This window comes from Saccopteryx leptura, chromosome 6 (assembly GCF_036850995.1).
Source record: "Saccopteryx leptura isolate mSacLep1 chromosome 6, mSacLep1_pri_phased_curated, whole genome shotgun sequence".
In the NCBI taxonomy this organism is placed as follows: domain Eukaryota; kingdom Metazoa; phylum Chordata; class Mammalia; order Chiroptera; family Emballonuridae; genus Saccopteryx; species Saccopteryx leptura.
Window position 1 is genome coordinate 54,301,529 of NC_089508.1, and position 13,396 is coordinate 54,314,924.

A 13,396-nucleotide genomic window follows, 5' to 3' on the forward strand; every position below is an offset into this window, starting at 1 on the left:
GCTGTGCGGTGTGCAGAACCTTCACCCCAGGCCTGGGAGCAGAGGCACATCAGGTTAGGGAAAGGCATTACTAAAGGGGAACGGTGCACCCTAAATGGCAGTGGTATCCTTCTTGGCAAAAACTCATGTGAGGACTGACCAGGTAGTGGCGCAGTGGATAGAGCGTCGGACTGGGATGCGGAAGGACCCAGGTTCGAGACCCCAAGGTCGCCAGCTTGAGCACGGGCTCATCTGGCTTGAGCAAAGAGCTCACCAGCTTGGACCCAAGGTCGCTGGCTCCAGCAGGGGGTTACTCAGTCTGCTGAAGGCCCACGGTCAAGGCACATGTGAGAAAGCAATCGATGAACAACTAAGAAGTCGCAACGCGCAACGAGAAACTGATGATTGATGCTTCTCATCTCTCTCCGTTCCTGTCTGTCTGTCCCTGTCTATCTCTGCCTCTGTAAAAAAACAAAAACAAACAAATAAAAAAACTCATGTGAGTGAAGAAGCTTGTCCTTACCCATTTTTTTTTTATTTTTTTTCCTTACCCATTTTTTATCAGGCATGGCCTGGGAGTCATTCTCATGGGGTTAAGGATGGTGATACTGGTTACTAGTAGCTATCCATGCTCATTTCCTTAGCCATTCCTGGCTCTGGTGTGATGTGTGTGGGTGTTTTGGGTGTAACTTTCCCTGGCTGCTTCAGGTTTCCTGATTCAAGCTGTAGTCTATGAAAAGGCTGCTGGCTGGGTCCTACAGGCTGTCATGCAGTTCAGGAAGTCAGATTTGGCTGGAGTCACGGGATAGACATCTGGTGTCTAGATCTGGCTTTACCACCAATTCATAACCATGCTGAGGGAAAGGCTAGTAACTTACAGCATCATCTGCCGCACTTGAAGCTGGCAAGATCCTACTCATTCTTCAAAACCCACCATAATTGTTCCATCTCTGACTCCTTACTCAGGTCTCTTATCCGGTAAACATTTAGTGCCAGCAGCATACTAGGAGCTGGGCATAGAGGCAAGAATACAACACATTCCCTACCGTTGAAGAGCTTACATCTAGTTTCAGCAGCAGTTCCCAGAAGATGAATGTGAAAGTGGTGGGCTCTCTGTTGAAATCGCTCCAGGGTGTGGCACCGGACTTACGTTCCGTCTACATCTTTGCCTCTGCCCTAAACCAGACAGAGCTCTCAACCTGGGGTCCATGGGCATCTGCAGAAAAATATAAACATTTTCACTTGTGCATTTGGGGGAGAGGGTAAGACTGTAGTTTGCCTCGGATATGAGAGGGACCCTTGATCTGAAAAAGGATCCGTGATCTGCGCACTCATTAAATAGGGCTCTCTCCTGGTGGCTGTCATCAGCAGAGTCCTGCACAGAGGCGCTCAGCAGGGGCTTGTGGCGTGACACTGCAGGACGAACCCAGAGAAGGGGACGTGTACAGGAAGGGCTTTGAAAAGTTAACCGCTAGGACACTCTGAGTGTTCATTTACCTCGACCTCCAAAGGAGGCCCAGGAAACACTGAATACCTCCCTAAACTCTGGAAGGATTCCAGTACCTTTCTGAAGGAAGGGCCATCATTCCTGTCCTTCTGTCAGTCTGGCCCTGACCACTCTGGTCTCTGTCCCCAGGTCCGGACACTGTTCGTCAGTGGCCTCCCTGTGGACATTAAACCCAGAGAACTCTACCTGCTCTTCAGGCCGTTCAAGGTGAGTCTGGGCCCAGCCACCCATGGCAGAGCCTAGGGTGGAGGTTAGGAATCAGGAGTGAATCTCTGACTTGGATTGGGCAGCAGGAAGATGTAGAACAGTGTATCTGAAACTGTGATCATAGACCTGGCTCTCTGTCCTAGTTCTGTTCATTCACATGTTGCTTTCTGTTGATTGCTTAACCGTTCTGAGCCTATTTCCTCATCTGTAAAGTGGGCATGTGGAGAATCTCTAGATTTTGCTGTATAAGTAGTCTCTGAGATTTGGTGTAGCCTTTTCAATTTGCAGTTGAGAAAACTTAACAAGGTAAGGTATGTGCGTCTGGATTACTAAGCTAGTGGAGCAAATGGGAATTTATGCATGAAACGATGACCGCTACCGCGTGATGTCCGCCCATGTGCTACCCATGTGACACAGAAGGCAGGGTGCAGGGCGCCCAGCAGTGGCGGAGGTCAGCGTGGGTCAGCTTTGTGAGGGGAGCGAGAATGATACAGGGGAGCACTGGGGGAAACGGTGGGGTGACGTCCGGGGGGCTGGGACAGCACAGCAGTGGCTCTGACCTCCCCATTAATGACTGCCTCTCTCTGCAGGGGTACGAAGGGTCCCTGATCAAGCTCACGTCGAGACAGGTAATTTCTTTCCAAGGTTTTTCTTCCTCCCAGCCCAGCCCAACTGCTGAGCTTGGAACTAAGTCTGTTGCCTTTTCCTCAATCTTTCTGGCAGCGGAGACCTGCTCCCTGTTTCCCATTTCTGTCCTGGGCTGACGAAACAGTGGCCTCCATGGGTCCCCTCTTCTTTTTCTTTTCCTTCTTTTTTTTTAATTAAAATTTTTTTTTAATTGATTGATTTTAGAGAGGAAGGGGAAAAAGAGAGAGAGACAGGAACATAGATGCATTCCTATATGTGCCCTGATTAGGGATCGAACCAGCAATCTCTGTGCTCCGGGACAAAGCTCTAACCAGCCGAGCATTCCAGCCAGGGCCATGGGTCCCCTCTTCTTACCAGTCAGCTCCTGGGCCTCCCTCTCTGAGTCTCGAGAAGCCCAGCCTGGCTTCGAGGCTGAGGACCATAGAAGTGGCTGGGCTCTGGCTCCTGATGCCAGGGGGCTGGGGGCATTTGGGGTCTGGACTAAAACTTGGCAAAATGACATTGGAGAAGTTTTGAGCTTTTTCCCCTTGATTGAATCTGGAACCTCCCATGCATCTGATATGTTGGAATCACCTTACTTTCTGGAGAAAACATTAGAACTTAATTACTTACATGCATTAAAAAATACCAAACACGACTTTTACCGAAAGGATGCTGTTTAGTGAAGTGAGATGAAGGCTCCGTTGGCATCATTTCCCGCAGTGTGGCACCTGGGTGGGTGGCTTTTGTTGCACAAGAATCTTCTGTTCCAGGTGAACATAGGAAGGAAATAGGCAAGAGTTGCTTTTTATTACGTTTTGGGGGCTTGTTGTTTCTGTTTTGGGTGTGTGTGTGTATGTGTTCCCTGAGGGGTAGATGGGATGTTGGGAGAGATGTAAGGGTGTTCTCTCTTTTTCCTACTAGCCTGTTGGGTTTGTGATCTTTGACAGCCGGGCAGGAGCAGAAGCAGCCAAGAATGCGTTGAATGTGAGTAGGTAAACAGGTCTTCCTCTGACCCACAGACCACCCTTCCATGCCCAAGGAGAGGGCCCACAGATGTACCTTATTTCCCAGCCGCCCTGGGGCACAGGCCTTGGCCGTGCTGTCTTGGCCAAACTGTCGCTACTCACAAGGCCCAAGCAGTGTGTCCTCTTGGCCCCATGTGGGCAAGTCTTTCAGGCAAGATCATTTCTGGGGCCCTCCCATACCCACTGCAGTGGGCAGGCCGGGTTCTACAAAGTAAAGTCTTTCCCTTCCTTTTCTTCCGGTGTAGGGCATTCGCTTTGATCCTGAGAACCCGCAGACCCTGAGACTAGAGTTTGCCAAAGCCAACACCAAGATGGCCAAGAACAAGCTAATGGCTACGCCAAACCCCACCAGCGCTCACCCTGCCCTAGGAGCACACTTCATCGCACGGGACCCCTGTGAGTGGCACTCAGAGCTGCAGTCGGCTGCCCTGGTACTTTGCCTGAGCTGGGGGCCCCCAGTGGTGTTGCATACAGAGGACAGACATTGAGATTCTCGTTGGGGGAATTAGTCCGCCCGCCTGCCCCCTTTTGCAGGAGGCTCCTTGCACCCACAGCCATCTCTCTCTATGGGTCCATACTTCTGTCCTCCCCTCAGCCTTTGGATGCGGCCCTGAGCCATCAGCCTTGCCCGATTTCCCTGAAGCCTTCTCTTGATTGAGATGGGCAGAGGCCCATCTGTGAGCTTCTCAAAGCAGACGCGACACTCACCATGCCAGGCCCTGTGGCTTCTGTCCCTGGTCTTGAGGGGGTCTGGCCTGAGTGGGGAGCATGGGTTTCATCCATAGTGCTGGGTCCCCTTCTCTGTTTGGAATGGAGCCGTGGAAGGGGAGACCAGTGTTCTGACGATGGGGGCTATTGTCTCCCTTTGTAGATGACCTGATGGGGACTGCTCTGATTCCCACGTCCCCAGAGGCCTGGGCCCCCTACCCCCTGTATACCACTGAGCTGACCCCAGCTATCTCACACACTGCATTTACCTACCCAGCTGCCACTGCTGCCGCCGCCGCCCTGCATGCTCAGGTAAGCTCTCCCTCTGGGGGAGAGGCAGGAAGGGGGAGGATGAGGTTCCAAGTTGGCCAGACTTGGTACTTCCCTGGCTTCTGGACCGTGCATGTCTCCAGAGCTGCTGTCTTCCAAGGCAGTGCCTTTAGGATGTGGGCTCTGACAGAAAGGAGGGAGAGGATGGGTGTGTGAGGCCACCCTGAGGACTTGAGGCGGAGTCCTGAGAGAGACCCAGCCATGGTGCCACCACCGGCCGAACCCCACAGCACCGTACTGCATTCTGCCTGATGACAGAGCCGCGATGCAGATCCCACCTGAGTGTGGTCTCTAGAGCCCGGCAGCCTGCCTCCCCCTCCCCGTCTTTGTGAATTTGAGAAAGCTCTGAAAGATTTCTGTGCCTTACGTTGTTTTGGGGTTTTTTTTGTATTTTTCTGAAGCTGGAAACGGGGACGTAGTCAGACAGACTCCCACATGTGCCTGACCAGGATCCACCCGGCACACCCACCAGGAGGCGATGCTCTGCCCATCCGGGGCGTCGCTCTGTCGCGACCAGAGCCACTCTAGCGCCTGGGGCAGAGGCCAAGGAGCCATCCCCAGCGCCCGGGCCATCTTTTGCTCCAGTGGAGCCTCGGCTGCGGGAGGGGAGGGGAGGAGAGAGACAGAGAGGAAGGAGAGGGGGAGAGGTGGAGAAGCAGATGGGCGCTTCTCCTGTGTGCCCTGGCTGGGAATCAAACCCAGGACTTCCGCACGCCAGGCCGACGCTCTACCACTGAGCCAACCGGCCAGGGCGCCTTACATTTTTTTAGTCATCTGGAAAAGGAGAACAATATTATCTGCCTCAGGGTTGCTGGGAGAATTAAATGTCAATACATGGTAACACTGCGAGTGTCCCCGTTTTCATGAGACCTGGATGTTCCCCCTCACGGACTGAGCTGGGCAGGTGCAGGTGCGAGCACTCGAGGAGAGAGGCGGGTGGAGCGGGGGTGGGGGCTGTGCTCACCGAGCGCCTCGCTGCGTGCTCGTGCTCGTGCTCGTGCTCGTGCTCGTGCTCGGGAGGCAGACAAGCAGGTGGTCACTCTGCGAGGCAGAGGCGGGATTACCAGCTCTCAGGGGGACGGACAGGGCACTGCCAGGCGAGCCCACCTCCACCTCTGATCAATGGGGAAGCGTGACCGGGCCAGGGCGTTGAAAGAAAGAAAACGGGGCTGCCTGGACTTGGCCAGGGCTGCGGAAGGGGACGAGAAGGAAAAGGAAATGAGGAGCCCGGAAGGGAGAGTTCGCAGGAACTAGAAGCTGAGGTGGGAGGAGTTGGGTGCTCTGGCCAAGGGCTAAGTTCCTGTTCATCTTGGTCCTCTGGAGGGCTTAGTGACGCCCGGGTTGTCCAGTTGCAAGATAAAAGGTTCAGATCCTGGGGCTACTACCTAGCAAACTGTTTTCTCCAGCAGGGAAATTCTCCCTGGCCGTGGCAACTCTAGATTGTACCAAGGGCAGAGAGTCGTTAAACTTGGCCCTGCTCCCCAGCTGCTCAGCACAGGCAGCAGGACAACTGACTGGGGGTAGGGAGGTGGTAAAGATCTCCCCCTCGCCACAAACCGAGGTCTGTGGTGGGCACAGAGCCGTTAGCAGGGAGCGCTGCCCCTCTGTCTCCGACCTGGCACAGGGTGGCAGGCTACATGGTACTCGGCACGTGAGGAGTTTAACCGCTGCGGTCCTCATCTCTGATCCCAGCTTTGCCACCAGTTAGCTGCCTGATCTTCAGCAAGCAGCTCACTTCTTTGCCTCCGTGTCCTCATCTGTAAAATGAGAGGGTTAGACCCGATCGGGTGAAAGGTTCTGCCTCATCAGCTCTGAGACGCTAGGCAGTGACAGTTGTGACAAAGCAGAGGTTGGGAGCCAGGGACAGTAGGTGTGTCCGATTAATGAGGAGAGGCACTTCTTGCCCTTCTTGGGGTGGCCCCCCAGCTGGCTGGGATTGGTGCACTCACACCCCCCTGAGGCCTTCGTGCCCCATGTCGTGTTCCTTCCCAGCTTCCTCCCACCCTCCCCACGACTTGTAGTCATTCAATTCCAGTCCAGCTGCCGCAGTCCAAATCCTGGCTGTCTCTTTCAAAATTTGTGTGACTTTGGGCAAGTTACTTAACCTCTCTGTGCCCCAGTTTCTTTGCAGAATGGTAATAATCACACCTAGTTTATAGGGTTGTACAGAGGGAAGGTTGTGGAAGTACCAGTTGCCATGGCTATTATTTAACATGACCATTGTCTAGTTTCCTCACCCGGGTCCTCTCGGAGGCTGGAGGCCTCATTGTGCCTGAGTTTCTGTCTTTTGGTGTCCCAGGAAAGGGGCTGAAGGCCACCTCAAAGGATAGTAGCACTTTGGGAGAGGGAGACGAATGACAAGAGTCTGGTCCAGGTAGTAACTAATTCTGCCTCTGCTCCTCGCTCTCTGGAAAGCCATTTCCTCAACAGTGAAATATGCTTTTAGGACCAAATGCAATAATAGGCATGAAAACATTTTCCAAGTAGTAGAACTTTTTTCTTTTCCTTTTCCGAGCCCCCTCCCTGCCTCTTTGACAGTGCTGCCTCAGAAGTGGAGGCTGAAATTGCCTAAATGAGACGTGGAAGGTGTTGATCCTAAGGGGATTATTCTGAACCCAGAGGACCAACAAAACTGAGGTTTTTTGTGCCTGGGGGCAAGGAGGTGGCAGCCAAGAGACCAGAGGGGGTGAAAAGCAGTCCTTCCTTTCTCTCCCAGACGGGCACTCCCTGACTCATTCCCTTTGTCAGTAGCTCAGCCTGAGCCACGGGGACCAGACACCTGTAGGAAAGGGCTGGAAGACCGTTCGTCGCACTCTGTCTGGGCACCAGGCCATCGAGCTCAACCTTCTGATCCTCTTAATAGCATCTTCTCCTTTAAGAGGATGAGACACGCCAGAGGCGTGGAGTGCAGGGGCACACTGGTCTGCCCCATGAAGATAGTAGCTGAAAAGCAGGAGAAGACCTTGTCCCCTTGTGTCCCAAGGTCTTCTCAGACTGGGACTTTATTTTCCCTCTTTTTTTTTTCTTCTTCTTTTTTTTTTTTTTTGAGAGTGAGACAAGGACAGACAGACAGGAAGGGAGAGAGATGAGAACAATCAACTCATAGTTGCAGCACCTTAGTTGTTCATTGATTGCTTTCTTATATGTGCCTTGACTGGGGGAGTTTTCCAGCCAAGCTAGCGACCTTTGGACGTAAGCCAGTGACCATGGGGTCATGTCTATGATCCTGCACTCAAGCTGGTGAGCCCACATTCAAGCTATGTGATCCCAGACTCAAGTCGGTGACCTCGGGACTTTGAACCTGGGTCCTCCGCATTCCCAGCTGACGCTCTATCCACTGTGCCACCACCTGGTCAGGCTGTTTTTCATTTCACCTGAGGTAATGGAGGTCTCACCATGGCTTCCACCACCCATCCTTAAACTGGGTCAGCCACTAACTAATGACCTTAAAGTCACATGAGCTCCCTTGCCTCTGTTTTTTTATCTATATAATGGAATGGTAATAGCATCCATCTCGTAGGGTTTTTATGAAAGTTAAATAAATGAATTTAGTACATAAAAACTACTTAGAACAGTACTTGGCACATGCGAAATGTTCTATAAACAGCTATTAGAGGTCTGGAATTTATGGAAAAAATAGACTTTTTTTTTTTCTTTCCCTTTAGGTTATCCTGCTCCCCAGAAAATCGCTACTTTTAGTCCTTACACTTGGTAGATAGTTGGGTGTGGGTGTATAAGTAAATCCATAGATGGGAATCTTACAAAAATTATTGTATACACACTTGATCATTTTAAAATTTAACTATCAAGACATTTTTCCACATCAGTAAATGTAGACCCACGTCCTAGGTGCCTGGCAGCCCGCCTTTGTGGAAGTGTGCCCAGCTCCCTGTAGAAGGCGAGTAGGCAGTTTACACAATTTTTTTTGCTACTGATAGGCTGTGCAGCAGTGGACACCCATGTTCACACCTCTGTGGGCACCTGTCATGCTTGTTTACCTTACCGTAAATTCCTAGAATTGCTACAGGGTCAAAGTGTAGACTCGCCAGTCTGGGTTCAGTAAGACTGGGTATTACTCTAATTGGCTTTCTGGTGAGTGAGGCTTCTGTATTTATTAGCTATTTATATTTCTTCTCGTGTGGACTCATTCCTTTGCCCACTTCACTTCTTGGCCTGTCTCCTCAGTTAGTCAGTCCTAAAATGTCAGAGATGCTTTTGTTTTGATGCTGGTCCTCTTTTTTTTTTTTTTTTTTGTATTTTTCTGAAGCTGGAAACGGGGAGAGACAGTCAGACAGACTCCCGCATGCGCCCTACCGACCAGGATCCACCCGGCACGCCCACCAGGGGCGAGGCTCTGCCCACCAGGGGGCGATGCTCTGCCCCTCTGGGGCGTCGCTCTGCCGCGACCAGAGCCACTCTAGCGCCTGGGGCAGAGGCCAAGGAGCCATCCCCTGCGCCCGGGCCATCTTTGCTCCAATGGAGCCTTGGCTGCGGGAGGGGAAGAGAGAGACAGAGAGGAAGGAGGGGGGGTGTGGAGAAGCAAATGGGCGCTTCTCCCATGTGCCCTGACCGGGAATCGAACCCCGGTCCCCCGCACGCCAGGCCGACGCTCTACCGCTGAGCCAACCGGCCAGGGCTGCTGGTCCTCTTGGAGTCTGGTTCATTCTAGATATCCATGGGCCGGTCCCTGTGAGTTGGCTTTTCAGGACCCCAAATCTCCTGTCCTGTGAATAACTAGAGGTCCTGAGAAGGAACTGATCACTTGTTCCCAGATATGCAAGCACTAAGCCCTGGGCCTGGGGGTCTCATTCTGAACTGGGACAGGTATGGGCCACGCTTTTTTTTTTCTAAGTAAGAGGAGAGGCGATAGTGAGACAGACTCCGCATGAATCTGGACTGAGATACACCCGGCAACGCTGGTCTGTGGCCGATGCTTAGACCAACCAAGCTGTCAGCCCAACCGAGCTATTTTTAGCACCTGAGGCCAATGCTCAAATCAGCTGATTTATCCTCAGTGCCTGGGGCTGATGCTTGAACCAATCCAGCCACTGGCTGCAAGAGATGAAGAGGGAGAGAAGCAGATGGTTACTTCTCCTGTGTGCTTAAACCCAGGACATCTGCACAACAGGCCAACATTCTCTTTACTGAGCCACTAGCCAGGGCTGGACCATGCTTCTTTAGATGACCAGACCTCCAGCCTGCACTGGGTTTCTGAGGGAAGCAGAAACGCAGCCCGTTGCGTACACTCAGCCCACTTCAGGGAAACAGCTTTCTTGAGCCCAGAAATGGGGTCTTTCCTCTGCTTCCTCCCCAAGAAGGCGGTTGACTCATCTTAGGCTACAGGCAAAGCTGCTTCTTTGGAGGCAGGAATTCCAGCCCTAGTGGAAAAGGCGTGGTGCTCTCTGAGGGAGCCCTGAGGCGGCTGCAGGAGGCCTCAGCTGCCCCAATGGTGACAGCTCCGTCTAGAGGCTGGGTGAAGGGTGGGGGTCATGGCCCCAAGGGGACTCCCTGAGCCAGACCACAGGCTTATCCGGGAGGAGTGGCACTGGTTTCCTCATCCTTCTTGTGCCTGAGCTCTGGGGTCCAGCTGGGCTTCAGCTGAGGGCATCCAGGGCTTACAGAGGGAGGGGAGGCTTTCTCCTGCTCAGCTGTCCCGGGAAGGAGGGGAGCTGCTTTCAAATGTTTAGGAGGCAGGCAGGGTGATCCCGCGGCCTCTGAGGCTGAACAGCTCAAAGGCTAGAAGAGGGTCTTGGCCCCTTCTGTGTGGTGTGGCTTTAGTCAAGGTAGTTCTAACAGCCTGGGGCAGCTGTGTCCTGGTGACAGCATTGCCACATGCTTGGAATCCAGAGAAGATCCTGTGCTGGTCAGGTGACCTAAGACTTCGCCTTGTTATATATGCTATATGCCAAGCGTCCGGCATCCTGGGGTGACCAGCCCCTGACTTCCTGCTGAGTGTGTTGTGGTCTGAGTCTTGCACTCTACAAAGCAGTACCTAGCATTGGAGGGGGCACAGGAGCAAGTTCTCAGGAAGCTTTCGTCAGCCCCCAAAATGGCCTGGCATTGCTTGATGTCTTTTCTGTTTCCCCAGGAGGCAGGGATCCCACGTGGTCAACTGAGTGACAGGGTCTGACCGCTGTGGCTTCCAGGGACTTGTCTGTGTGTCCAGCTGCCCCTCATTTCTACATCAGCTGTCGTGTGCTATCCCTTCCTTTCCTAAGGAGACCCTGGGCTCCTGTCTCTGGGTAATCGCCCCCTTACTCAGGGTCCTGTGGTACCCTGCCCCCTCCCCCTGGCAGCCATGTCTATAACTGGGTCAGGTGGCCCTCCCTGCACTCTTAGTGTGGTCCCCAGCCCAGCTTACCCTCCAGGCGACTGGCCCATGTGGAAGGGGGTGCATGTCATTTCCTGACCAGTCTCGGAATCCTGCTTTGGGGCTACTGTTCTATGGGGCCTTCTGGCAAGTGCTGGGGTTTCCGGAGCTCCAGGCCCCCCCTCGAGGGCTCAGCTGGGAGGTTATAAACCTCTAGACTTAGGAGGGTTATAATGGAGGGAATAAGAGGGGTAGGGAGGTGGAAATGGGGAGGACGCAGCAGCTGGGTCCCGTCCATGGCTTCCTTACAGAATTCTACTAGGACGGAACCAATGTCTGGAGTCCAGCCCCTTGGAGACCACACCAACTTTGCATTCTAATGTGTTTTGACATTTGGTCTTACTGGTCGTCACGACTGCCTTGACTTAATCATCTCTAGCCTATAGCTGACTGAGGACACCGAGACTCAGAGAAGTTGAGCAAACATTTATTGGGTTCATTCTTCTAAGTTAGGAATTCCACACTGTCCCAGGAAATGGTGAAGGGAAGATTGTTAGCACCAGCGCTCTCAGCTGCCAAGACTCCACCTCGTCCCACCTGGCACATTCTAGTTAGGTTTAGTGGCGTGTGAAACACCACAACCATTCTCTGATTTGAACCTTCACCCTGTGGGGGAGGCAGGTCAGGTGGCACTCTCCCATTTTCAGGATGAAGAAACTGATGCTTAGAGGTGAGTAACTGGCCCGACATCTACCAGTCAGTGACAGAAACAAGACTCCAACAGGGACACAGAAGGCCTTGTTTGCAGGGCTCCCGTGCTGAGGGAAGGGACCACATGGCCGGCTCCTGACCTTGGCTTCTCTTGCAGGTGCGCTGGTACCCCTCCTCTGATACCACCCAGCAAGGATGGAAATACCGTCAGTTCTGTTAGTTCTTCAGTAAGTGTTGGCCCAGAGGTCCGGGGTGAGGATCCGAGACCCCGGCTTCCTGCAGGGTCCTGGTTCCCTCCCTCCCTGACTCGGAGAGCCTGATGACACGAGGCGTCCGCCCAGGCTGTGCACTGGGCGTTCTGCCTGGATTCCCCTTTCTCCTCCCACCTTGTCCCCCACCCCTGCCACCTGTCTTGCAGACTCCGCCCAAAGGGAAGGCGCGGGTTCAGCTCTGGTCCCGCACCTCTGCTCATGGCCGTCTCTTTCCCTTCCCTCCAGGTCTTGTTACCACAGCTTGAAGCCCTTGCCCCGCGGGGGAGGAAGCTTCCCGAGCTTCCACCGCCCCCAGGTGGCCTGGGGCGAGCTGCTGCTTCCCTCCAAAGACTGTGAATTTTAAGCCTGACTCAGTGGACTGCTTCCTGTTTCCTCTCTCACCTCTCCCTCAGCCCCGTCCTGCCCCAGAGCCCTTCTCCAAGGCCTCCCGGGGAGGATTCAGGGGCCTTCTCACTGGGACACCCACACTCAGCTCGGAGGCCTCGCTGGGACCGAGCAAGGCCCGACCTCCAGTCCAAACTTGCTTCTGTAGCTTCACCTCAAGGAAACAAGGCATTTTGATTTTGCATGTTTTCTGGCATGAATTAAGACACTTAAAACTTGTATATGTGAGTGTACAGTTTGTTCTCACATTGTGTCACCATAGCAACAGGTCCTGGCCTTGGTGGTTCATCATTCCTGGCCCTCTCTCCACACCCCTCCCCTGCACTCACCCGGCTTCAGTGAGGCCCAAGCCCCGCGGCCAGGTCTGCCCGGCGCCGCCCACCGCCCCACACACTTCCAGGCTGAACGGCCACGACCACCCAGCGGAGATAGAGTGTTTTGTTTTTCACTTTAAGTCAGGGTCCTCGCGTCCTCCTCAGATGGGCCGGCAGCTGTTCCAGACACCCCTTCTCTGCCCGTCTCGCCTACCTCTGCACAGCACACCCACCCCTGCCATTGCTCCTCGTTCTTTCCGAACTCCGAAACCAACCAAAAAAGTGAAAGTATTTTTGTACCCTGTGTAACAAAATATTTATGCATCATAAAGGATTTTTCGTGTGTGTGTGCAATTAATTATTGAAGAGACCTTGTTCGCCCTGTCAGATAAGTTTAATGTTTAGTTTGAGGCATGAGGAAGAAAAGGGTTTCCATTCTCCAGCCACGAGCCTTTGTGTCAGGCGTTAGTTTAAGAAAAATGAAGGGAAAATTGTGCAATTTTTTTTGTTTCTTGAGCACATCAGTGCTCTGCCTTCGGCGGCAGCTGTGGCTGTCTGCCGTTTTCAGACGTGGGAGACGAGGTGGCGTTGTAATTGCTGACCCTGTGAGAATGTGAAACTGGATGATACGTGAAATGCAAAATAAAAAGTCATCCAAAGTAACTGCTCTCTGACCTTTGCTTCCACGGGGTGTAGACTGCTGCTGGCGGAGCATAGCGAGGGGACAGATGTTGAGGGTTCGGGGGGCGGAAGTGAGGTAGGTCCGGGCTGAGAGCTCCTGCAGCCTCTCCCTTCTTTGTGTAACAAGTCTGAAGGGGAAATGTCTTGCCAAGGACCATACATCTGTGTGTGTGTGTGTGTGTGTGATTGTTGGGGGGTAATCTGTCAGCCCACCCTGTGTTTAATGCATTCACTTCTTCATTTTCCGACTTCTGAGACTACAGAGATTCCCTGAACCCACAATAAGCACTCGGGACCTTCACTTTCTCCAGGTGCTGTTGTCCAGTTGGCCTAACCCT

The 13,396-nt window shown here is 53.1% G+C and overlaps 1 protein-coding gene across 1 annotated transcript in view; it reads left to right on the forward strand.

Annotated features, from left to right (window-relative positions):
• The window catches only part of RBPMS2 (RNA binding protein, mRNA processing factor 2), a 29,426-nt gene extending 16,386 nt beyond the window's left edge, over positions 1-13,040 (forward strand). Inside the window, exons 2-8 of the mRNA XM_066341421.1 lie at positions 1,616-1,693; positions 2,284-2,322; positions 3,245-3,307; positions 3,594-3,744; positions 4,220-4,368; positions 11,565-11,634; positions 11,905-13,040. Coding sequence (XP_066197518.1) covers positions 1,616-1,693; positions 2,284-2,322; positions 3,245-3,307; positions 3,594-3,744; positions 4,220-4,368; positions 11,565-11,627 — 543 coding nt within the window. The 3' untranslated portion in view covers positions 11,628-11,634; positions 11,905-13,040. The remainder of the gene's footprint in view (positions 1-1,615; positions 1,694-2,283; positions 2,323-3,244; positions 3,308-3,593; positions 3,745-4,219; positions 4,369-11,564; positions 11,635-11,904) is intronic.
• Positions 13,041-13,396: the final 356 nt, after the last annotated feature.